We start from the raw sequence: 27809 nt of genomic DNA, 5'->3' as shown, positions 1-27809 counted from the left end.
CCGGTATCGTCTTACCTAATTAAATAATTAATCTTTCTTTATTTCTCTTTCTTTCTTTTCTCTCGAAGAAAACTGATAAATATCAAGTTGTCTTAATAATTAATTACGTCGAATTTTTTTCACGCTTAAAGTTATTTATGTCGTAACACGTAACAATAGAAATAAAGGAAAAAGTGAACTCGTTTTCTAAAAGTAGCCAATAAAAGAAGTACGTATATAGAATAGTAGTAGTAGTAGTAGTAACAGTAGTAGTAGTACACGTAGTAGTATGAGTCAATTAGAGAGAGATAAAAAGGAATGAAAAGAAAAAATAAATAAATAAATAAAAAACGGACGGGATTAAGAACGTAATCCGAACTTTCATCGTAGATAAAAAAAAAAAATGTTATACAAATATCCGTTTGATCGTTGTCGTAAATCAATCCGTTATTTTTCCCGCTCGTACTCGATACATCTTAATTACCGACGTTAAGACTAATTGTAAGTGGCGATTATACGACTTTTCTCATGTGTTCGTTCGACCTTACACGGTCTCTCTTTGCGTCCGCCTTCTCCTCTCCATTCTTCTTTCCTAAGAGAAAGAGAAAGAGAGAAAGAGAGAAAGTAGTATATCAAAGTGCATTAACATGCATACACCAGTGTGAAACGTGAAAATGAGTTAGTTCACTAGTGTATTATCGGCAGAACGATTAATCACGCACGTACCAACTTCTCCCCTTGTATCGGTACGACAAATTACTAGATTTATCTTCGAAGAATTTTTTCTTTTATATATATATATATATTTGTTTATTTTTATTTATATCTTTATTTCCCCTTTCTTAAAGCTCGTACGTCGTAACGTTAAACAACAAATTTCTTTCACGAGACGTACTGTCTCGTAGAGAGATAAATCTCTCGTTACTTTCCTCTCGTTACCCTTTATAAAAGAGACGATGTCGTTAAATACGTTATACCAATCTTCTTCCTTCTCCTTCTTCCCTTCTTTTTTTTTTCTTTTTTTCTTTAAATCTTTCCTTTTTGTTTTTTCTATTCTTATCCATTCTCGCAAGACTGCACGACAAATAGTTTATTGCTTCTCGCTTCGCTTTCGCGCGTGACTTCGTATTTTCTCCGTGTAGAAACGTCGAAGACTTAATATAAGTACTTACTTTTGTCTTCTATCTTCTTTTCCTCTCTTCTCTCTCTCTCTCTCTGTTTGCAAGTATGTTATCTATCCTTTTCTCTATTCCTACTCCTCCTCCTCCTCCTCCTCCTTCTTCTTCTTCTTCTTCTTCTTCTTCTTTCTTTTTTCCTCCAAGTCTCGTCTAAGATTCTCGTGAGTCATACCCTTAAGTGCTGCGATCCAATTCGCGAAGATGCGCACTTGGAAATGTGTTTGAAAGGCACCCATCTATGCGCTGGGAACAAACTGGATGGATCCAGCAATGGTGGTGGTGGTTAGGGATGGGAGGAGGAAAGTGTACGACTATGAGACGACGAATGATGTCTTCTCTTTTTCTCTCATCATTCGACGCGCCACTTTCGAATCGATAATATCCTCGTACAACATTAATTTCGTTCGGTTTACTAATTCATTCTTTTTGTTTTCGAATATCTGTGTATTTTTGTTTCGAATATGTGATTATTATTATTATTATTATTATTATTATTTTTCTTTTATTTTTGTTTTTCTTTTTCTTCCTTTTCAATCAACGTTTATGTTTCTTTTTTACTACGTCTTATTTCTTTTTTCTTTGTTCTTTTCTTCCTTTTCCTTTTTTTTTTTTTATAAATATCTAATTGGGTTAGCCAATAAGTAATGTTGGGATTTTTATAAAAGAATATCTTATGTTGGTTATTTATGTATGAAGTATGTATTGGAAATTTCAATTGATATTTTTTCGATTTTTTTTTATTTTCGATTTTTTATTTTCGCAATGTTTAGTAACATGTATTAATGCTATTTGTTTAAGTAAAAAATATCGATAATTCTCATTATTTTATCCATAAAAATTCTCGATTAAAATTTTTAATAAAGTACAAGAATATTATTTATGTAGATATAAAATATGGAAAAATCCGGCTTTTAACTTAAACTGATTAAAATTTTCAAATAAAATATGAACCATTGAAAATTACGATCATTCTTTCTCTGGTTCTGATCATTGTGATTAAAACTTTCAGTAAAAAAAAAAAAAAAAAAGAATATTAATGCCATTTATTCCAATATGAAATATTGACAATTCCGATTACTTTATCGATTTTTAATTTTCCGTTAAAAATTTTCAGTAAAGCGTATTAATATCGTTCATTTGAATACAAAATGTTGAAAATTTCGATATTATTTATTTATTTTTTTTAACTTAACATAGACCAAGGAAAAAATATTCCAGTTGGTGATACTAACTTTCTAAATTTTTCTTTCCCTATTATTGCGAACATGCGTTTGGGTTGCGTTTGGTGAAGCGTAAGAGCGTTCGCTTAGACTAGTCCGGTTTAGGGATTCTGGTTCGTGGCAAACTAGTTTTCTAGAGAGCAATGAGAGTGCGAGTGAAGCATCGAATCGCATGAATTATTATCGTTGATGAAAGCGTTACTTTATTTCTTTTCTCGTGTCTTATATCGAAAGATATAAGACACGAGAAGTCGATATTTTTTTCTTTTTCGTTTTTGCTTCTATTTTTTTCTTTTACTTCTCTCTTGTTTTTTTTTTCGTTTCTTTTTTCTATTTTCTTTACCATACATTTTTGACGTATATCCCGTCCTCTCACGTCGACCTACTTTCAGTTATTTTCCTACCCTTTGCTCTAACGACGAAAGAAGAACTTTCCTATCGAACGTTTGACAATTTGGAACATTCACCGAGTGCAGTCAATAAAACCATTTTCCTTCGCAATTGGCGCATCGTTCAACATAATATCGTAAACCAAGAAGCGCTTCCCAGATCTCCTTGTGTCCCTTTGGCTCTGGCCTACTTCCATCGTTATAGATGCTCTCTATTTTCATTATATAACGTTTTACCATTGTCTCCAGAAACGGAAGCAATTACCTCGGCCAGGGTGGCGTCCAAAAATTTCTTTTTTATTTCTTTCTTTATTTTTCTTACTATTTTGCCTTTTTTGTACAGAGGATAAGAAATCAAGTGAAATTTCTCGAAAGAAAGAAATCTGTATCTTTTATTTTTGTATACTTCGATACTTGCGCATATATATATATATACATACATACATACATATATATATATATACATACTCGACGAGTTTAAAACGAATCTAAATCTAGTATTAAACTTTTGATAAATATCTTATAGAGTTGTTGTCGAAGTAAACGAAGTTTAACGAGGAAATCAAAGAAAATAGACCATTATATATAGAAAATCGAAATATAAGATACGATAAAGGGAAAAGGTCATTTAACGGAGGAGGGTAGCTTCAAAATTACGAGTAGATCCCGTGGATGGCGGCTGTGTTTTAAGTTGAAAGTGCCGAATCACCACCGGTAGAGTCCGCTTGTTGGTAGCATCGAACTGGTGGCGGTGGTAATGGCGGTGGTAGTGGTGGTGGTGCTGGTGCTGGTGGTGGTGGTGGTGATGGTCTCACTGGTGCCCTCCGTGACCTAGTTTTCCCCGGCTGTGCCGCCCAACTCTCGGCTGTTTCCCCGATATTCCTCTACGATCCGATGGATTCGAGAGATGTCTCGTCGATGCGCAACACCGACAGCATCAGCGTCAGCCACGGCTCGTCGTTTCTCGTTGAAGGACACGGGCTGACATTATTCGCGAGAGACACCACGGGAGCTCCTCGTTGAGAGGAGCAACCCTTGGAGGAGCTACCCTAAGAGCTACCGTTCGAGTTAGCAGAACTATGCGCCGTGTCCTTACCGGTTGTGGCAGTTGTTCCGGTCGTTTCGAGGTACTCCATTATATCCTTTGATCCTCTCCTATATTTTTTGATTCTACTTATTCGTCTTCTTATCGTTCTTCATCTTCTTCTAATCCTCGTTATTATCCTTCCTATACATCGAACCAAAAAAAAAAAAAAAGAATTGAAGTGTGCTCGGTATAATTGCCATTAGGCCGACGATGACGTCTCATTAAGGATTTCATTATTTCCTTTTCTTTTCCCTTCTTTCTTTCATTCTTTCCCCTCCACCCTCTCTCTTTCCTTCGAGTACAGTGGGTCGCTGCGTGTTTTCTTCCCAGTCGGTGAGAGATATTGGAGTTTATGAGCTATTGGTGTTACGGTGTTATCGGTGCTTTTCTCTTCGGAGGGGAGGATCATGTTCGATGTTTCTCATGGGTAAGCCGTTTCCGATGTCTGATAGTTGTTATAGAATGGATTTCGATTAGTTCGCGGTGTTATTTTTTTCTTTACATTTTGGTATCGTTAGATTCATTCAAGAGATTTTCTTTTTTGTTCTTTTTCTTTTTTTCTGTAGGGGGATTTTTCTCTTTCTTTCTTTCTTTCTTTCTTTCTTTCTTTCTTTCTTTCTTTCTTTCCTTTCTTCTTTCCTTCTCTTTCATTCATGTAGTTCTTCTAAATTTAAGCAGAACGAATGTTCCCCGTTCGTATTTCGAGTTCGAGTCTCGTGAACATCGTGAAAGCATTCGACGAAGTTTCAAGTCTTCCGGATTGCGAGTAGTAAACGCGAGTAGCGGATGATTGCGTTTCGCGCGTTTGAAAATATGTACGTATGGGTGAGAGAGTGGGAAGAAGGCACTTTTATCAGATTCCCTCGGCTTTCGAGGAACTCTCGCAAAGCACGAAGCATTTAACGAACAGCTGCAACCGATCTTCGTTACTGGGTCAACGTACTTTTTGGCAAAGCCGGTTAAACATTACGCATATCTCTCTTTCTCTATTTTTCTTTATTTCTTTTTCTTTCCGTCTCTCTGTCTCTCTCTCTCTCTCTCTCTCTCTCTCTCTTTATAAATCTGTTTCACGATCATTGCCTATTCCTTCTGTCTTTTTATTTTCCGGAACTACGTCAAAAGCGAAATACCAACGTTTATAAATTTTTATGAACGTTATTATGAATTTCACATGTTCGGTTAACTTTAAAATTATATTGTTCGACGTTATTAACGATGTAAAAATTATATTTTTTCGAAACACCAAAGACATTATTATGTCTGTTATTTCAGATATTTAACAAACGTTCTGTTGAACATGATTTTTTTTTATTACATATCCAATGTTATTAATAATATTAAAAGTTATACTTTTCAAACATTATACACATTAGTTTATTAATTGATGAATTGAACGATTCAATAAACATTTTGACGGTTATGATTTTTTAAACTACGTTATTGATACAATATATTATTAATAATATGATTATTATGTATTATTATGAATTTAAGATATTTGACAAACATTCAATTATGATTTTTTAATATTTATACAAAAATATTAATAATATAGAAATTATATTTTAAAAGTCAACAAATATTATTATGAATTCCGTATTCAACAAATATTTTATTACTTATGATTATATTTTCTTAAGAAAAAAACTAGAATAAAAAAGAAAAGAAAGAATGAATCTTCGAGAAAACTTAAGAGTTATAATTAAACTTTTTTACGCTATTATCTTTGAATAATTTTCGAATAAAATTTAGGGCAATATATATATATATACTTTCTCGTTGCATTCTTAATTTCTAAACTTAATGCCCTGTAGGATCGATCCATCTAAAAATATCATGACTTCGTTGACGTCGATAAAACGATAAAATGTTTTTAGTAGAGTAAAGTAAACGCTTCGAATTTTATGTCGTTTGAGCGCACATCATGTACGATAAGACATAATTCTGGACGATTGGATATGGTCTGGACGTGGCGTTTATTGCGTTTACGAACGGTTTTCTAATTTTGGAGCGACTCGAATAAATCCCTGAGCAGATCGGCAGAGATTTCATTTTTAAAACGTGCGCTGAATTCGTACGAGTAGAACAATTCACCCTTTTATCATTTGAATGTTTTACTTTTTATTTTTTTCCTCTTTTTCTCTCTTCTTTCAATCTCGAATTAAAAGAGTGACTTATTAAAAATATATTACATCGCGTTACACAATCCATTCTGTCTAGAAAAAAAAAGGAAACAAAAAAACCAAAACGAAATATCTTCGTCGTCAAACGATACAGAGTGAACCAAAAGTTTTTAAATGTTAATAAAAATCAATTAGTCTTTTTCAAGATTTTTTAGCCTAATTCTTTCTTTTTTCAGATATTTTTTTCAGATTCCTAACTTAGTAAAACTACAAGCCTAACTACAAATCTAAAATGTTTCGAAGAAAAGGAGTGATTGATTTAACAACAAAAATATCTAAGGACTTTTAACTAGCCCACCCTATACAATGACCTATATAAAACAAGAAAATGGAACGAATAATTTTCTTTGTTTCCGATAAAACGCAATCTCTGCATTGCGAATTGTTAGAAATCTTGATTTCTTGAAATCCATCCAATAAAAATATTTCTTCCTTTGCATAAATTTACGATATTCGTGTATGTATATTGATATGTACTTAGATACTCTTGATACTGTGCTTTTACGATCTTATTCAAATAATCGATCGAATCATTTTCAATTGATTTTTTACGTATATACATAAACACAACATACTTATTTTTATTTGTCCATGCAGAATAATGGAGAGAAAAAAAGGCCGATCTTCGTGATATGCGTTTCGAATTTATACGTAATATTCAATAAAATAGAAAAATTCGATTTAAATTTGAATCCTTTCACTCGATGTCAGTTTCCTCCAGAGGCCTCGCGTATGATATATAACTACGACGAATCGAAACTCGGATATGACATTCGATGAAAATCCAATCTACTCTTCGGATTTATCTTCGTTTGAATTCTGCTGCTGCATCAAATATCGAACGAAAAAAAAAAGAGAAAAAGAAGTATGTATCGACGTTCCTATACGATTTCCTTCTATGTTTTCATTGTGATACGATGAAGAAAGAATTTTGCGAGGTATCTATACGTTCGATCTTTCAAACTTGCGATCCTCAAATACGAGCTTTTACAGAAATGGACTACGAATTGAAAATAAGAGGGAGAAGACAGAGAGAATATATTACAGAGAGAAGTCAGAGCGGAATCCAAATTTCTAAACAGTTAGAATCGTTTTCGATAAGAAACATTTCTGTTTGTTTGTTTGCTCGTTCTTTTTTTTTAAACGTTCAAACTTCCAGCTATCGGCCATTTTGTTTTTTCTTTTTTTTGCTATCTTTTAATTCATCAAACGAAACAAATGTATGCAGAGAGGTTAGGAAAAAAAGAGGATACGTTGAGAAAGAGTAAGAGAAGGGGTGGGAGAGGAAGAGAGGAAGATATATATCGTGACTTATAAAAGTGGAAGGTTTCCAACTTTCGATTCTGTTCTCGTCGATACACAGGCTTTGTGAATTTCTGGCCTTTGTCAACTCGAAGCATTGTTCTTTACTATACACACACGCGCGCGCGCGCACGCATACAAAATCATATATACGTACACATATACATAAAGATACACATACATACAAAACACTACACTTACACACATGCATCTACATGCATACATACACATACAGATATCACACACACATATGTACTGGTCTAGTTGCAATAATATGAGAACGTGGAAATCGAGGTTAGGTATCGTCTTCGATAACCTTAGAACCAATCATCGGCCATCATTTGTAAATTTAATTGTAATAATCAATAAAGAAGAACTTGATCGAAATTTTTGAAATAAGATGATTGATATATGGAAATTATAATTAGCTCGGATTAATGAGATCTTTTCTCTCTCTCTCTCTCTTTTTTTTCTGTCTTTTTTAACCTCGAAAGACGGAACGAATTGTTTTGGCTGAAATTCAAGATCGTTGTCGAGGATAATAATCGTAGCGTCTTTTGCCAAGAAATAAATGAATGATTCACGTTCGGTGTTAACAATTATAATTTCTATTAATTAACGATCTAACTAAAGATCGTATATGAACCGAATAGTTTTTCGAAGGGAATTCGTATAATAATAATTCGTTAAATATTGGAAAAAATGCTTTTTCTTTTTCCGTTTTTGTTTTTTTTTTTTTTCAATCATTCACAAACCCGTTTAAATTACACCTCGTGGTATTTTCTCGTTGCGTATTCATAGATCAGGACAGCCGCGAGCAATAAAGCGAATGCTTGTTGGTCAAACAAGATAATTGGTAATACTCGTACGATTGAAGGCCTACACTGTCATTTCTCTTCAACGTTAAGGAGGAAACGTATATGTATAATATAGGGACAAAAATCTATTCTTTATTCTTTATTTTTTTCATTTTTTTTTCTTCTTTTTCTTTCTATTAACCTTTTAAAAAAGACACTAATTATTTACCGTGAGATTTTTTCGAACTGTCTCTCCCTCACCCTATCCAAACAAAAAAGAAAAAAAAAGAAAAGAAAAATAAAAAGAAAAAAGAAAAAGAAGAGAAGAAAAAAAGAGACGAATTTATCCACTTTATACGTTCACGTCATCGTCTCGGATTGGAATCCACACGGTCAGTAGAGCTTTATGCTTCTAACTCGACGAATAGACCCTTCATTCAGATCGTCGTAGCCACAAAAAAAGGCAACGATTTTTGTTCCTTCCCGACGTTAAAGCAGCACACACGTAATAAATAATACACGTATATACGCACACATGTAATAAATAATACACGTATATACGTGCACACGTAATAAATAATACACGACGTACGCATATATACGCTCGTGTGCGTTAAAACGTATGATCCAAGAAGACCAGTTCCCGGTTCTTTTGCTAACAGTTCACTAGACTCGATTATTATCATTGCAAATGTACTGCTATAATTATTCCTTCTATAAGGTAGGTCATTTTTCAAAGGGAAAATCATGAAAAAGGAAGCTTTCGCGTTATCGAGCAATATTGAATATCCATGGACGGTGATAATTCACGTTGAACGTTGTTAATCGGTAGTCAGTTGGCGTTTCTTAGCGCGGAGATGATTAATTTCACGGTGGATAGGAAACAAAGTGAGAGTCCGGTCTAGCAATTGAACGAAGATGCACGGCTGTTTGGATGAATCATCGTGCATGGAGAATTTAACTAACATAAGTACCAAGGCTCGCTCATTGATCTTGTCTCTCTAACAGACGAGACAGAGTGAACGCGGCGTCCTGTCCTTTTCGAACAAACGAACGAACGAACAAAACATCGGCATTCTTGTCTCGGGGAGGAAAAAGAAGGAAGAAAAGGGAAAAGAAAAGAAAAAAAAAAAGAAAAATTAAAGAAAAAGAAATAAAACGAATTTAAAGGAAAACAGGAATTTGGAGATGGCGCCTTCCTTGGCCTATTTAAAGATTACCAAGCAGAAATATCTTCGTAAACGACGTCGCACGTAACAAAAGAAGAAAAGAAGCTTTAAAAGAAAGAAAAAAGAAGGAAGAAAAAAGGAATTAAAAAAAAAAAAGAAAAAAGAAAAAGCAAATATCTTCGTCGTTAGTTTTTGTTTCGTTTATTTATTTATTTATTTATTTTCCTTTTTTCGTTGAGAAGTTCGTGTTTTATTTTCCTTCCTTCTTTTTTTTCTTCTTTTCCTTTTCTCCCCCCCCCTCTTCCCCTTCACCAAAACTCGTACTCGATAATAATTTACAATTAGCATAATAATCTTTTCTTTCTATGACGCAGGGATTAGGATGTAATCGAACGGACGACTTCAGCACACCTGTAAGTTCTGGTAGCAACATGGGGAGTATCGCAAGGTTTCCGAAATTGGACGAGTGCGCCCACTTTCATTACGAACACGTGGAGCTTGGTGCTTTGGAGGTGAGCCATCGGTTTATTACTAGCTCCGTTTACTACTAGCTCACTCGCAATAATTGCAAAAGCTTAACAATTAAATGGCAGGCAACCGTTACGTAAATATTAAGCAACGAAGTTATAACCTAACGCAACTTTCTCTATTATTCAATCATTTGGCTAATTGATCGTTTGACGTACGGTGAAAAGCAAGACCCTTTATGGTTGATGTCTTTGTAGGTCTCCGTGAGCGAAGGCACCAATGAAGCAGACACCTACGCAGTTAGGGTAACTTCCGGAGATGCCTGTTGGACGCTCCAACGATCCTACGACAATTTCTTAATGTTCGACAAACAATTGCATCGATGTATCTTCGATAGAAAATTTTCATCCCTTCCAAAGTTACCAGACGCCAGGCCTAAATTACATTGGGTTATGATAAAGGACTACCTACAACGATTCTCACGCCTAAATCACGAGGGTCTAAACTGCGGTCCCGTATTAAATTGGTTGCAACTCGACAACAGGGGTAGAAGGATACTCGTGCCAGAATCTGATTCTTGTCCCATAAACACACCGGCTGTTGCAGCGGCCTATGCTGTTAGGCCTTACGTGGCACAGGCGCAGGATGAAATCTCGTTTCAGGTGATTTTTTTTTTTCCCTTCTTTTTTCCTTTTCTTCGTCGTCACTCCGTTGCGAGAATTACTGATCTATATTTGGATTAATGATTTCCAAGATAGTTCTCTCTCCCTCTCTCTTATTTTTTTCTTCTCAGCTTCCAAATCAATTAATTAATCCTTAATAGTTGAGAAACACTGGTTTTAAATGATTTTTAAAAGTCTCTCGGATCTCGTTTTATCTAACATCCTGTATCTATCTACATGGTCATACATCGTAAAACGTATTACAGGTCGGAGACATGATCTCGGTGATAGACATGCCACCACCAGGAGAAAGTACGTGGTGGCGCGGTAAACACGGATTCGCAGTCGGCTTCTTCCCAGCTGAATGTGTCGCAGTAATCGGAGACAAAGTTCCACGTCATTTAACAGTCTCGGCGACGGTCAGATCGAAATTACCGGTAAAACCGGTGCTTAGAAAGCACGGCAAATTAATCGCCTTCTTCAGATCGTTTATCTTGAACAGACCGTCGAGGAGAAGGTTAAAGCAATCAGGGATTTTAAAGGAACGTGTATTTGGTTGCGATCTGGGTGAACATCTTTTGAACTCCGGACAAGATGGTATTCTTTCTTTTCTTTTTTCTTTTTTAATTCGTATTTTCTCTCTTTTTTTTGTTTTTATTTATTTTCATCTAGATATTTAATCTCACTTTGACAATTCTATTCGTAGTCCCAACGGTTCTAACTTGTTGTGCCGAATTCATCGAGAATCATGGCCTGGTCGATGGTATTTATCGGCTGAGCGGCGTCACCTCCAACATTCAAAGACTAAGAAACGCGTTTGACGAAGATCGCGTTCCAGCGTTGCATTCCGACGAAAGTATCCTTCAGGACATTCACTCCGTGGCATCCCTGTTGAAAATGTATTTCAGAGAACTACCGAATCCTTTGTGTACATACCAACTCTATTCCACATTTGTCAGCGCCGTTCAAGCCAATAGCGACGCCGAAAGATTGAGGCGAATGAGAGATGCCGTTAGAAAATTGCCCCCGCCTCATTATAGGTAATAAAGTTGTTTAATATCGAACGAAATATTAAATAGAACGTGGAGAGATATGCGATAATCCATCTTACGCTATGTGTGAAATTTTGTAGAACATTAGAATATTTGATGCGTCATCTGGTAAGAGTGGCAGCTCGTGGTTCAGAAACTGGTATGACTCCACGTAACGTTGCGATCGTATGGGCTCCGAATCTTTTACGATGCAAGGAACTCGAGGTTGGTGGAGTGGCAGCTCTTCAAGGAGTTGGGGTGCAAGCTGTAGTGACAGAATTCTTGGTCTGTTACGCCGAATTAATTTTTGGAGATGGACCGGTCGGTAGACCAAAATCGTTAGCCATTACGACACCTGCTCGTCTACTCAGTTTAGAGGAAGCACGAAATAGAAGTGTAAGGGGCGAACCAGATTATATAGAAGTTGGTGCTGGTCCGGCTGGTTTGCCATTGCATTATCATACAGTCATAGAGCTGCCACGAAAGAGAAATGGCTCGAAGCGTTCACCGTCATTAAACTGGAGAGCTTTGTTCGGTAGAGGTGGCTTGGGTGGTACCAGAGGCAAAGCCAGACAAGTTGGCACGCCACCTCAAGTAGAAACGGTGCCAAGTTCCTTAAACTCTTTGCGACGATTGAGACCTGTAAAAAGCGCGGATAGCTTGGATGGAGAGGACAGTTTGGGTCCTCTTTTAGGACCACCACCAGCGAGACCTTGCGGCCATAGCAGATCAGTTTCTCACGACTCTTATTTCGATCATTTGGCTGACGCGCCAAATGCGACATCACCTCTGGATCTATCGGAAATCCAGCTTAATTTTGATCTTGAAGAAAGAGAAATGAGAATGTTTTCGGAGGAGGAGAGTGCTGGTGTTGCATCGGTCGAGGCATCGCCTCGACGACAGAGGACGGAAGGAACGCAGTGTCCTGCCATTACAGGTGGTTCCAAGAGAAAACGATCGAGACTCGAGGAACGGTTGCATTGCGACGTCGAGTTACGTTTTATCGATAGTCAGAGTCCCGATCAGGTATGAGATCATTGCCCAAAAAGAACAAGAAAATCTATACGTATGCGGTAACGTTATAAACGTCTAATCGTTTGCAGGTAATGGTGTCCGCGGATGTGCACAACATGGAAACGCCGTCTCCGTTGCCAACTCCAGGTTATTTGCCATTATTGTCCGAAGCATCGACTCCTTTAACCCCGGCAACTTTGCAAGGAACGTCTCACTCCACCTCACCGATACCCGTCAATAGCCCTAGGATAAGTTTTCGAAGTTTTACTTTACCGTTAGAAATCGACGACGAACAAAGTAATACAAATAATTTGAACAGAGCTAGCGTGTCTTCCGATAAAACATCCGACCCTAGTCATAGGTTATCAGTAAGTTTAAACGAACAGAATAACGCTAAGTCTTGCGAAAGAATACGTAGCTATGATAGACACGAGGATCCTTATAGCAACACGGTAATAGAGTCGTCAAAAGCTCGAAATACCGAGGAGTCGACGGACGCTGGAATATCCGATATTCCAGATCAAGAAATGACCCCTTGCGAGAGGTTAATATCATTGTGTAGCGAAGTCGAGTCCAGTAGAGTAACCTCACCGTCTAAGGACATATCGGACGAGTCCGAACTATGTCCGATCGAGAAAAATAAATTATCTATCGATAAGAAAGATACATCGAATGCAAAGAAGCAAGAAACCCCTAATAACAATCGATCTACCGACGTACAGAATCAAGAAATGATTGCCGAGAATTCGGACGTACATGGACACGAATTGGCGGGCTTACCGTTATCGAATACAACTGATCTAGATTCCCCGATGTCTTGCGAGCAAACTTTGGAAGACTTGCCGGATTCAGGATTTGTAATATGCGATAGTTCCGATAAGATATTTACCAACACGGAAACTCAGCCAATGGTAACTACTACGAATGATTCCGGTGAATGGGTTATCGTCGAGAGGACAACTGGCTCCATAACAACGCCAAGCAGCGAATCCAGTAGTCCTAAAGATCCGTTAGAAGGAACTATGAATCCAGCGATAGCTACGGAGGCACCACAGTTGAGATCCATGTCGGAAAATGTTTCGCGAACGTCATTGGACCTTACGATGGGTTCTACGGTGGACACGGATACTTCCTGTATCGGAGCAAGTGATTTAACCGAAAGTCCTGTTCTGGCGCAAGTGTCAGGCGATATGACCTGCTGCGACGTTAACGACGTTAAAGATTACAAGGATTTCGAAGAGCACGAGGATACGCAGAGACCATCCACGACGTTTACGAACGAGTTTACGAATGATCTTCCTTCCATTTTACAGGATCAAGACAATGGTAATGAGAAAGTTTGCGAGGTGAATATAACTGACATCGAATCGAACGAGGATCGTCCCGAGCTGAAGATAGACAATTCTTTCGTTCGGTTGGACAACACGCATGTGCATAGTACGAATAAGAATCAAGACGGCAAGAGAACGGAGTGCGAGGTCGATAAGACGCAAAACATGTTGCAACAGCAACAGCAACAACAACAGCAAAAGCAACAACAACAAGACATACAACGATCTATGGAAAGTCATCAGAAATTGCAATACTCGAAGCACACCGATCACCAAAGATGTTCAAAACAGCCCGACAAAAACAAAGAGGTCAATGAAATCGGAACGGATGGGGATAAAGATATGTCCGAAAAGTGCCAAAGTTTCGAGCAGCTGTCTCAGAAGCAACAGAAAAAACAAAGTCCGCAACATAAATATATTTCGAAACACGAGGGTGAGAGTCCTAAGAGAAACAGTATACGTCATTCGCAATTGCGTGAGAATATCGAAGTTGTTATACCTTCGGAGAATGCTGCGGAACCTTGCGAGATCGCACATGTTCCAGAGGGTGCATCAGAAGCGATGCCCTTGGATTCGTCCTTTTCCGACAGTTCGTCGCCAGTCGACGATTCCATCGTTCTACGTGACACAGCTGCTATTTTACAAGAGTTAGCTTTACAGAGATTATCCGGTGGTATGGTAGGGGAATTATCCATTCCACCTCCTAGAAGAAGATACGAGACCGAGGTTACCAGAGAACGAAGAAGTTTCGATTCCGAGATTGGTCGAGAAATCGTCAGAGAACGAAAAATGCGTCAGGAGTTAGATTCGGCAAGAGGTAAATCCGAGGAACCACCTGTAAATAGTACACATCATTTGCCACCGTGTTTGCGAGCTCGTCATGCAAGAGCTACGCGTGCCGCTTTAAGCAGATCTCTCGACGAAGCAAAGTTCAATCAGATGACCGGTGACACCTCATTACCAGTAAAACAAGCTTCCGATGACGTTCAGCACAGTTCCACGCCTAACGTTGGCACCGTTACGAATCCTTCCCCTAACAGTTCCGAGAAGGTTCACTTGAAGAATCTCGGTGGTCTCGACTTGGGTGACCCACAGTGTCGAGAAAGAATAGAAAAGTACAAAGAGGAAAGGCGGACGTTTCTGAGAGACAAATATAGATCGGAGAGTTTTCGTGGCATGTCCTCGAAAGCTGAAGGTGACGGTGAACAGGCATTGTTGGCCAGATTAAAGCAGAGAACATCAAGGCCGTCATTTCATTGACACTGATCTGATTCTCTTCTTGAATTTCAGAATATATAAAACCTGCTATTTAAAAAGGCTGCCAATGCACTGATTTTTTTTTCTTTTTCTTTTTCTCTCTCTCTCTTTTTCTTTTTTTTTTCCTTCGGAAAATTCAATTTTGAGGATAAGACTCGTCTCATCGTTGGCCGAGATTATTGATTGTTTGAACGAAGATGATCAAATATGAGATATAAGATTTGTGAGATTGCACCGTTAAGCTGAAACGTGCAATATAATAAATAATTTTTTTTGCCTTTTTCTTTTCCTTTTTCTTTTTTTTTTTTTTCTTTTCTTTTCTTTTCTTTTTCCCGAGGAACTTCCTAACTTATTAAACGATCGCGAGTGTAACTAATTCCCTTTTTCTTCTTTTTCTTTTTTTTTTTTTTCTTTTTCCATTGTTACGAATTTTAATAATAAGATACTTTTTATTACTATTCCCAAAGATAATAGTTCGCCCGTCGTTCGTATTTATTGTGTTGTTCTGTTATCGGCTTCTATTATACGTTTTACTTCGGACGTATGTACCAGAGTTGTGTGTGTCTGCGAAATTGCATTTATTAGTACGAAAGTATATTCAAGTGAGCACGTTGATTGTATAGGAACATTTTTGAAACGCTTCTTTCGCCGCAAATGCGTATGCGTTTTCGTTGTTAATAATGATTATAAATGAGATATCTTTTTTATATTATAAAGCGTTGGTTGTCAATGTTTAGTGTGAAATTCGTTCGACGTTTTCTATTAGCGAACTTTTGCGCTTTATTGCTTCGTACTTTAATGAATAATTCATTTGAAAATTTTTTTACGCGCGTTGCTGTTAATGTTATTTCGATCTCTGGTACACATTTATAATGCTTCGTTTATATCGATAATGAAACGAGAAGAACTCGATAAATCGTTTTTTTCTTTTTTATATAGGTATATATATATATATATGAAATATTAAGTTGAGCGTTTTATAAAAGTGTAACGATATGATTACGTTCTTTTGTGGACTGGTCCACATTGGATATATATATATATATATATATATATATAGCTTTTGTATATGCTCTCATTTTTATTTAGTCTTTATGTATAAAAAATACACACACAAATTAAGTTAATTTATGGATTAGCAAGATTACGGATAAAAAGATGCGACTTGAAATCAAGATTACTATTCGGAACCAATTGTCTCGAGATAAAAATGATACTCTGAATTAAAAAGATAATAGATTTTATATATATATATATAAAATCCAACTATAGAATCGATAGTTAAATCGTCATTATCTAAATACGATTAACGCGATTATTTCCTCGTTTTGAGATCTGTAGTATGTTTCGACAATTTTTATCTAATAAATTTAATCTACCCTTTACGATACATTAATTGTATCGCAACAGTATGACGTAGAAAACAAGTTAATGTTCTCACTATAATGATTCTATTTCCTCGAAGAAAAAAAAATAATAAAAAAATAAAACATTTTGCTCTCTACGAATTATTCAAAATAACTTGATTTAGGGCCGGTTTACTCGCAAAGAAATTTTAAGTAGATCTTTAGAAGATAGTTTACGAAGGTGCATGTAACTATTATTACACGAAGCTAATGGTATTGATAAAAAATAACCATATATTTTCTCGTAAAAACATATACACACCTCTTCGCATAGAACTCTACACATTTTTTCTATTCCCGACCAAAAATCAAAGAGGAGAAAAAGAAAGCGATGGTACTCAACGAAAGTGATATTTTACGCGAAAATTTTTCGCTTTTGAGAAACGTCTTACGTTTATTGATTATAAAGTAGAATGAAAGTTCATAGCCTATTTGAATAATATTGTACAATAAAGGCGTTGTTATAAATTAAGAACAACAAGATATAGCGATGTAAACTTTCAACTCTTATGATATAAAATGGAGAAAAAATGAATTAATCTCCTAGCCAAATATACATATATCCTATATAACGAAAACTTTTAAAGTTCAAATTCAAAAAAACGCGATATTATGATACATAAAATTTTCTTCGGAATATATTAAAATGCATTGAAACTTTATTGATATATATATATATGTGTATATATATATATATACATATACATATATATATATATATATATATATACATATAATAATATAATATTTCAACTATTTTACGAACACGCTCTTGTGAATTTCAATTTTTAAATTAAACGACAATCTTTCCGTCAATCGTATTATACTTGAGATTAATTGAAAAGTTCTGATTAAATTCTTCGTTTATTCTAATTAAGTTAGTAGGGAAAAGCAAAAGAAAAGAAAAAAAAGAAAATAGCAAAAAAAAAAGAGAAAAATAATACAAATATGCATGCACGAGTAGTTAAATGTATTTAAAAAGCTACTAACAATATAATAGCGTGATTAGAAAATGAGAAAGGATTTCTAGACATCTAACAATCTCTCTCGACCCTTGCGAATATTATGCCGTATTATAGAAAAAGGCCTATATAGTTTTAGCGAGTTACCTAAATGTAATACGCCTGAACAGTAAACTATAAAAAAGAAAAAAAGAAACTTAAACTATTTACAAGATACTTCTGCGCAATATATAATACGCAATGATGATGATGCATCCAAAGGATGTTTATTTTTAATAATTTCAGATTGCCCATGTCGATCGTACATATATATATATATATATATATATATATATATATATATATACACACATATACATATGTGTACATATATATATGCAAATATATATATACATATAATATACATATATATGTATATAAGTGTATATATATGCATATATATACACTTATATACATATATGTATATATATATACATTTATATACAAATATATATATGTATGTATGTATGTATATGTATGTATATATATATATGTATATATGTACGATATAACTTTTAGACTTATTGTTAGAGAGAAAGAAAGAATGAGAAAGAGCCTAATGAAATAATGCGGATTATATGATGTAGATTTACTTTGATTGAGAGGGGGGGGAAAAAATAAGTAAAAAAAAAAGTAACGAAAAACATTTTTCGCGAGACCACATAAAAAGACTAATCCTATATACGACATTGAAGGGCTGATAGTAATCTTGCTTTTGAGCGTTTAAAAGCCCACCGTTTCTCAGCCTGAACGATTTTTGTCCTAACCCTTATTATATTTCGTCCCACCCTCTAGCTGTATACTTTTCGTCTTATAAACGTTTTTGTTACTAGAGAATACCGTTTTGCCTACTACAAATATTCTTCTTATTGAATATATATATATATATATATGCATACATATATAAAATAAATATGTATATATATATATATATATAGAAATTATATGTAAACAAATATAAATATTATAAATATGGAGAAGTTATTTAACCAACGCTTTGTCTATCGTCTACACCCATCTTATTGTATGTATTGTACGTCCTTGTATGTACACATAATTATTATTATTATTATTATTATTATTATTATTATTATTATTATTATTATTATTATTGTTTTTTATTTCTTCGAAATTTACATACAAAAAAATTGTCAATGGAAGAAAAATTAAAGTTTAATTGAGAAAATGTGATCTACAAAAGAAATATATTCAATCCTTATAAAAATACTTGATAAAAAATTGATGAAAATTGGTTAGAACTCATCGTCACGTTTTTATTTCTTTCTTTCTTTTTTCCTTTTAAAATGTTCTTATGTTCTTTTTTGTTCTTCTTTTAGCGACAAAAAGTAATCGTATATTTATATATAGCCTCGTTTTAAATGGAGAGAATAAAATTTCAGATCGATCGATCGGACTTGTCAATATGAAAGTCAATCGATGATCTTCGTCGGATCGTTAGGGGTTGGTGAAATCTCTCGAATAGGAAGATAGTGAGGAGACGGGGAAGGGACGGAGTTGAAGGAGGTTACGTCGGGTCGCGCGTTACATTGTCATCGAGAAACAACTCCTTTTGATCGTATGCTAACCCCTTAAAAAAAAGTCGTAGAGGGGGCCTTTAGTCTTTACTACTTCTCTTTAAACGCCGTGATAGAGTGGTTGAAAGGTGAGTACCACTCGAGCGGTGCCGGAAGAGGTGAGAGGAGGACGTAACCCCGTATCACCGAAGCAGATGAAGAAGAAGAAGTAGATGGAGAAGAAGAGAAGAAAAAGAGAAAGAGAAAAAGAACGAGAGAGAGAGAGAGAAATGAGAGAGAGAGACAGAGACAGAGATAGAGTCGAGGCCGCTTTTATGTCGCGGAAGGAGGGCCACTTGAGGGCCCAGGAAGTACGTAGGTGAGAGCTCGACTCCGTGACTATCGGCGAATCTTCCTCGGTAATTATTTTTAAACACGTCGTGGAGATACGAATCTCCGCTGGCTCTAGTACCGAACAACCCTGTAAACTCTTCGTGACACTCCTTGGTACCTAACTAAATAACCGGACTAATCAGACCTCTGTTCGGAGACCAGCACGTACTGTATTACTATATATATATATATATATACACACATACGTACATATATATGTATATATATATGTATGTATATACATATGCATACTCGTTGATAATTATTTTACCGCAAAACACGCAGACGATGAGAATAACGAGAATGCTGTCAGCTCTTTCTCTCTGGTCGATTTATAAAGAAGAAAAATAAATATATTAATGTGAGCGTAAAATCATTCTATTAATATTGAGAAACAAGTAATTGTGTGTGTGTGTGGGTATGTATGTATCTAATATGTGTGTGTATATATATATAGAATGTCGTGTTTATCTCGAAAAATTGTAATATCTCGCGAGGGATTAAACCTGTAAAAAAAAAAAATTTTTGACAGATATATTTGTTGTAAAGGGATATTTTCATGTGATGTTAATTTTTTTTTGTCAGTCGAATGGTGCTGAAAATTTCAAAGCCTGATTCATTTGTGTTAATAAAATGACATATTTTGCTTTTTATAGAACATTCGTTGAGACGAATTCGACAATATTCTATATGAGATCATTTGTTATTATCAATTATATTATAAATTTACAAATTTCTAAGGAGTATAACATTCTATCGTTGATTCTCGGCTGTTAGGCTGCATGTTAAAAATTTAACTAAAACCGAAGTTTTTATTTCTTTTAATACTTTTCAGATTATCAAACCAAGTAAACGAAAATTATTTCGTAAAAAGTTTGATCTTGCCTTCTTATAAATGGGATCGTCTATATATATATCTATGTTTCTGTTCTTCTATCCACCTGGACATAATTTTCCTCTTATCCAATTTTTGAAAGTCGTTTAGGTTTTGTCATTTCTATTGTTGAATTGTATTAATCTGTAGAATTCGCTTAATAGAGTTCTTTCTATTCTTTTCTGAAAAAACTTCTATTTTGAAACATATGCAAAAAATGTGTTGTACGTAGCCAATGACATCTAATTCTTCGCAAAAATCAAAATTATGTAATAATAAACTTCAATCAATTTTTTTACTTCAGATGAACTGAAAAAGAAAATATATGGCGCAGAATATCACAATTTTCCAGTTTTAATAGCACCGGAATTTTATAAGATTACGTAAAGAAAGTAAATTTGTTATTCTTCTTTCTAAACATAATCAAAATAAATTAAACAAGTATGAAAAATAATTAATATTTTCTTAATTTAATAATTTAATAATTTATTATTAAATAATATTATTAATAATATTATTAAATAAAATAATGAAATGATTTATTGAAAAATAATTTAATTATTTTCTTTTTCGATTGGCCAGTTGCATCTTAATGTAATCAAATAAATTCTAGATGTTTGCAAGATTTGATAACTAATGATGGCAATGAAAATAAATAAGAGAATATTGAAGCTACACAAAAAGTAGAAAAGATAAAGAAGGATAATAAAGAGGTTTCAGGATAAATCTGTACTATAGAAGAATTGTAGAGAAAGAGATAATCATGCTAACAGAAGTTAAATCAACGATGTATCGATATCAGTTATAAATAAAAAAAAAAAAAAACTGTAAAAGCGAAATAATTAAATCCATTGTTCTTTATTAATTTGCTAATATATATTACGCTGCGTTATATATCTTTACATTACACTGCGTCATATAGCTTTAAATTATATAATATTCTATTATATCAAATTGCAATCTATATGATTAAGCAAATATTCGTATAATTAACAAATAGAATGTATTATGTACATACAAATAATTAAACTGAAAATAAATGTTTATTGAGAATAAAAATTCAATGTGTTATTTTTTAAATCCAATCATATTTATACCAATTATTCGTCATATACCATACATAAATTATTATAGAAATTGTTATTTGTATAATAATTATATAAAGGAAAAATAAGTAACCAGAAAAAAATTAAAAACTCTTAAAAAGATAAAAAGTTTGCAAAGAATGATTTGCAAATAAACTTTTCATTTTGAATAAAATTTGTAATTCTTAACAAAAGAGTATAATTTACCAAGAGGTAATATGACTTCTCTATCTTTTTCAGCATTATGTAATCTGGATACCAAATTCTTTTTGCGGGAAAAATTTATCCTCTGTCCAAAATTTGAAACTTCGACCAGAAAAACATAACTTATCAAGAGGTAGTATGACCTCATGTGCCACTTCTTCTTACATCATGTGATCTGAACACAAAATTCGATTTGCAGAAAAAATTTTACGTTCTCCAGATTTTGATTTTTCGAACAGGAGAATATAATTGACCAGGAGGCGGCATGACTTCGCGTACTATCTCTTCGCGTATCATGTAATCCAAAACTCGATTTGTGAGATAATTCTCTTTCTCTAAAATTTAAATCTTCGATCAGGAGAACATAACTTACCAAGAGATAGTATGATTACGTACCACGTCTTTTCGAGTTATATGATGCGGATATAAAATTCAATTTGCGGAAAAAATTTCTTTTTGAACCAGGATTTCAAATATAATTTTTTGGATAAGAATAATAATAATAATAAGGTTTAATAAAGAATTCATCTTATTTCTTTTGAGGTTAAATACCTTTATTTTTATTTTTATTAACAATACTTAATAATTACATCGTCTTTCATAATTATACAAATATTTACTTTATCATATAAATTGCGTTATAATATAATACAATATATTACAATATAATACAATATAATACAATATAATGCAATATAATACAATATAATACAATATAATATGATATAATACTATTCTTAACAAAGGACGAGCTTCTTATCTTCTTCCGTGCTTTTAAAATTTTTGATCTAAGTGTACGAAATTTATTTCATAAAAATTCTTTCTTTGTTTACATCATGCAGTTTAACAATCAGTAACCAAGAAGACAGAATTCTACTCTTGAAAAATTCACAAATTTGTAATGTAATTTATAATATTTTATAATAACAAATGACCTGACATTTTAAATACCATCGGACTGTGAAAAGAAAAATATATATTTAAATGTAAAAAAATGAATTTGATTTTAATCTTTCGTCCACCACTAATCCTGAAATAAAAAAATAAAATTGATATCACATGATGTGTTGCTTTCGTACCAAACAAATCTATAAAAAAATTTTTTTTCTGTATTCTGTCACTTACAAAATATTCCAATTTTTTGTGTGTCTGTGTCTGTGAATGTATTTATATGGAAATAGAAGATCAATTTATAAATGGAAAAAGAAATCAGTGGGAGAAAAATTATTCTATTTACATGGATTACAAAGTGATTAAGAATAAAAGGTTTTGTTTTAAATACATCGTTAAGAAACATCTATACTAGATTTGCGGAAATCATACATTTGAGAGATTTTAAACTTCATAAAAGTGAAACAAATCACAAATATTACTTTTTAACAATTAATATTAATTTATTACTGCAGTGATATGTATCGATTTTATAACTAAATAAATCGCATTTCAATATACACATTTTAATATAACAATATTCGATCTAACGACGGATTTTATTAAAAATAAATAGAACTGTAATAAAGTAAATATAATTAATGTTCTTAAATATAGTATTAGAAATGAAGGATGGAGTATTAGTATTAGTATAGAAAGTATTATATATAGTATAGAAATGGAGAAATGGAGGATCTTGATTTTTAATCCTTTATAGAAATTCACTGTTCTTAATCGTATATTTTAAGGATATATTAAAAGATATAATCCGTAAGAATATAAATTTTTTTTTATTTTCACAATATTGATCGAATCGTTTTCAATATCCGTTTTCTTTTCTTTTTTACATTCTCTGTTTCTGTCTATCTGTCTATCTGTCTCTCTCTTCTTCTTTTTCTTTCTTTGTTGTATATATGTATGTATGTATACACACACACACACACACACACACATATATATTATATTGGTATCTCTGTCTTTCTCGAGCTTCATTCTCACCCCTCTAGGGGGTAGGCCGCCTTTCAGGGTGTGCAAATCGAATCAGAACGCCCCCGCAGGGTCGTCGACAATGTTATTTGTTAGCGGAAGCGTCGTAGTAACCGGAGGTTGAAACGAGGCCAGATTGGCCAGGGTGATCAAGTTAAACGGCACGTGGGCAGTAATGCCGTCGCCTATGCCACGACATCGCCTACCCGTTCTCGACGTTCAACCTCGATCCATCCTCGATCCCTACTCAATCCGTTCTTGAGAATGAGTGGACTCCCGGATGGCCCTTCTTTTTCTACGAGAATACTAAACTTCTTTTTTCTTTCGATATAGTTCGATCACGTCTATGAATCTCACAACGTTATTGCTATTAATTAAAAACTTACTTAATGAATGATTTAACTAAGATAAGTTAACTAATCAAATAATGCTGACGTTATTCAAAGCCACGTGACTATCTGGGGTAAATGCTAAATCAATCAGATTGGATTCACTATATTACTTTTACGAATTTTCAATCTCTTCGTTCCTTGTTGTATACACACTCTTTCTCTCTCTTTCTCTCTCTCTCTCTCTCTCTCTCTCTCTCTCTCTCTCTCTCTCTCTTCAGTTTTAAAATCAGTAGATAATATTATAAGTTTGTTCTTATGAAAGAAATCGTAACGTAAACGTTGACACGAAAGATACTCGTGAAATGAAATAATTTATTTTTCTGCAAATTCGCTAATATTCAAACGAAGAAAACAAATAGAAGAGACGACTGAATGGTGAGAGTAGATCCGGTAGGATTTTCTGTGGATAGAAGAGTACTCAAGGGTGGATTTATCTCGAGGGTTGGTCGGTCGGTCGCAGAGCTGCGGATTGACACGCGGCGACGTCTTGACAGCTTGTTAGCCTAACGGCCGAACTCCGTTCATCGAACACGATGCGCTTGAGCCTCTTTAGCGCTCTTTAGCTTGACATTTCGATTCGCAGGGACGTTATACCATAGCCTACTATCCTTCCATTTCTTCCTACTCGAAACCTCACTCTCGAATTAACTCTGTCACGTTTTTATTCTTTGCGAATTATCGAACACATACAAGACATATTGTCCATTGTCACCGTTTAACATATTTCCATTCTGACAATTATATTCATCATTATTTTTCGAGTAGGTACTCTCGTATAACATTAAGATTTTAACGAAATTCTATAATATAGAAAGAAAAAAGAAAATATAATGTATCAAGTGATCTAAAATCAACGATCAAACGTAAGTGATCCCTTAAAGCGATACTGGTGCCACCATATGGTTCGTTACTCCGCTTACGTGCCATTTGACAAAGAGAGAACCAACAAAGAAGCCCATGTAGGTACATACATATGAACGTGCTCACGTATTCATGTTCTTACTCTGAAAGAGTGATAGAGATAGAGGTAGGAGAGAAAGAGAAGAGAGAGAGAGAGAGAGAGAGAGAGAGAGAGGAAGATAGGTAGATAGATAGAGAATGCGTGACAGTAATTTCGTTTGATATGATTACGCCGCTCGACGCTCGTCGTCGGGCGTCCGTACGTTTAATATTCGGCCCCTTTTCGATCTTCTCGTGTGATGTGCGCGCCTCTACTCGACGTTTTATGTACGGACTACAGAGGAGGTGACGTCGAAAAGCAGCGCGAAGGGGTGAAAGTGAGAGGAGGGAGGGTTGGTGAGGATAGAGAGAGGGAGATAAAGAGAGAGACAGAGAGGGGGAGAGAAAGAGAGAGATAAAGAGAGATAGAGAGATAGTCACCTACACGAGTCAGGGGTTAAACTCGTAGGTGAATGCATTACACGTACCCCGAAGCCCACGCATATCGGTACCGAACCCCTCCGACGGAAAATAATGAAAGTAATGGGAACACGCCCACTGCATTTAGTCCGCTCGACGCAACTATCCCGCCTCAACCCCGTCCTCGACGTCCAGCTCCCCTCTTCTCACACTCACCCTCTCTCTTTCTCAACCTCTCTCTCTCTCTCTCTCTCTCTCTCTCTCTTTCTCTCCCATCCTCTCTTTGCTGAGGTCCTCGCGCGCGCACCCTCCTCCCACTCAACATCCCAACCCCAACACAACCACCCACACTGGTTGCCAACCGTCCGTCGTTGGCACCCTGGCCGAAGGCCGCGTAAGGCCTCGTTCATCCCCGACCGTATTGGCTATTGTACCTGCCACTTCATTGTCCTTTATTTCATTATTTTCGCCGCATTCCGCTCCGACGCTTCTACTCTTGGGGAGACTCGACAATTCTTCTCCCATACCCTCTTCTCCTCTCTCTATCTCTCTATCTCTCTCTCTCTCTCTCTCTCTCTTTGTCTCTGTTTCTGTCTATCTCTCATTTTATCCGCCTATCTCTCCCCTTTATTTACGTACCGTAATAATAGACGTCTTAACGGAATGTAATAAATGTCATAAATGGCACCCATGATCCTATTACTTTGTAGGCTACCTGCTAAGGTACCCCGCTGTCTCTCTTTCTCTCTCTCCCTCTGTCTCTCTCTCTCTCTCTCTCTCTCTTTCTCTCTCTCTCGCTTCTTTACCTAGTCTATTCTATTCTTTTCTGGCACGCTTTGCTGAATATAAAATTGGTAGCAAAGGATAAAAAGAGTAATCTCGCATACTGTAATACATTCGTAATTTGTTTGAGTTCGATATTGCTTCGGTATCCGTATCTACGAACATTTTTACGTTTCAATGAGCGTTGATTAGTAAAATTTGAAAACAAGTTAAAGTAATTACTACCTTTTATTAACTCCTAACTTAACTGGATTCAACGTGACTATAACAATTTGTGAGAATGTTCTTCTTTACGAATTCTTCTTTTTTTTTCTTTCTTTCTTTCTTTTTTTTTTGCTACATTCCGAATAAATTGCTTTATATTTTCAACGTTAACGATCCGTGAAATTTCCGAAAATTTTATTTTTCCTTTGATCATATATATTCATATGATCAAAGCAATGAATTAACGAAACTTTTATAAACGCTCAGGTATGTATCCGATTTTTTACCACGAGATCACGTAAAGGATACGACGTAATACGGAGAATATCGAGAGTGGTATCATCCAAAGTGTATTCGAGAACGTGCTTCGTGATTTTGTCCGATAACGCGATTACGTTGCTCTCCATTCCTCTCTATCTTTATCTCTCCAAGCTTGGTCTATCCTCCACTCCGTACGTTTGTCGTGGGCCCATTGGGATGAAGGGTCGAGGGTGAACAAGAGGGGTGGAAAGGAGTAGTCGACAGTGCCACTATCCTTCTCTCTCTCTCTCTCTCTCTCTCTCTCTCTTGGTTTAGGGTTCTCTGTATGTATAGAGCAATGAAGTACGCGAGAGAGGGAGAGGGAGAGAGAGAGAGAGAGAGAGAGAGAGTAGCTGCTCGCTGTGATCCCTTGCAATTACTTCCCATTATCTGGGTATTAGGATTCAGCCGAACTGGAAGCACGGCGTATCCCACAGGCTCCGCCTATATTCTCGTCCTCTTCTTATAACCAACGGCTCGTCCTATCTACGTGCCAGGACACCCCTACCACCTCTTTTTCCTAGTCGTATTTACCTAACTTAATCTAATGTTGTCCTGCAACAGGTAGTGGATATTCTCGTATCGATGATAATTTTTATAATGATTTTTGAAAAGCATTTGCAAATTTTATGACTGAAACAGTACTAAGAAAGGTGATAATATTTCTGACAGGACAATTTGTCATTTAAAAATCTGACCAAAAGTTGATAGGGTTCCCTTTGCTACGTGTCTTTCACCAAGTAGAGAGAGAGAAAGAGAGAGAGAGAGAGAGAGAGAGAGAGAGTCCTCCATAAATTAGATTTCCAATAGAATCTCGAGAAAGTAACTTTTCCGAGACCGCAACTCTCTCCCTCACCCTTTCTCTCTCTCTCTCTCTCTCTCTCTCTCTCTCTCTCTCTTTCTCTCTCTTTTACGTCCGACTTTTGTTAAGCTGGTAAATCTACACCCATGCACACTCACCTTTTTTATTAAATGAGCCTGCATCGTCTTATCGTTAACTTTGTTTTCGTTGATACTTTGCGAACTACGACGTAGTTGCGTCATTTGCGTTCGCCTTGTAATCGTTAAGGCTGGAAAATGTCCTGAATGGTAGGAAGAAAATGTCAGGCAATTAGCGGGTTGCTAATGTTCCGTCGTTCCTCACCTAGGACACCGTGAAATGTCAATGGGTCTTTTCAAATTAGTTTGGATCTTTCATGCAAACGATAACAATTAAAATAATTCAAATGATATGTAACAACGTTATGTGAACGAATTAGAAAAATATGATAATAATTAATGATTGGGTATGATTAAATGAAGACACAAGG

The 27809-nt window shown here is 35.2% G+C and overlaps 1 protein-coding gene across 12 annotated transcripts in view; it reads left to right on the top strand.

Moving 5' to 3' along the window:
* LOC127062532 (GTPase-activating protein CdGAPr) overlaps window positions 1-18463 on the top strand; it is a 40740-nt gene extending 22277 nt beyond the window's left edge. For 8 of the 12 annotated variants that reach the window (XM_050990957.1, XM_050990956.1, XM_050990955.1 and 5 more), the window contains 6 exons: window positions 9679-9816; window positions 10030-10434; window positions 10701-11031; window positions 11141-11474; window positions 11567-12491; window positions 12569-18463. In XM_050990957.1, coding sequence (XP_050846914.1) covers window positions 9679-9816; window positions 10030-10434; window positions 10701-11031; window positions 11141-11474; window positions 11567-12491; window positions 12569-15070 — 4635 coding nt within the window. In that variant the 3' untranslated portion in view covers window positions 15071-18463. Of the gene's footprint in view, window positions 1-3259; window positions 3894-3913; window positions 4281-5544; window positions 9489-9678; window positions 9817-10029; window positions 10435-10700; window positions 11032-11140; window positions 11475-11566; window positions 12492-12568 lie in introns of those variants that run through there. The other 4 variants (XM_050990961.1, XM_050990959.1, XM_050990962.1 and 1 more) reach the window with 4 other exon arrangements.
* The last annotated feature ends 9346 nt before the right edge of the window (window positions 18464-27809 follow it).

This window comes from Vespula vulgaris, chromosome 3, assembly GCF_905475345.1.
Source record: "Vespula vulgaris chromosome 3, iyVesVulg1.1, whole genome shotgun sequence".
Classification (NCBI taxonomy): Eukaryota; Metazoa; Arthropoda; class Insecta; order Hymenoptera; family Vespidae; genus Vespula; species Vespula vulgaris.
Note: the sequence above shows the minus strand (reverse complement) of the source record. Positions and strands in the feature narration are given on the sequence as shown.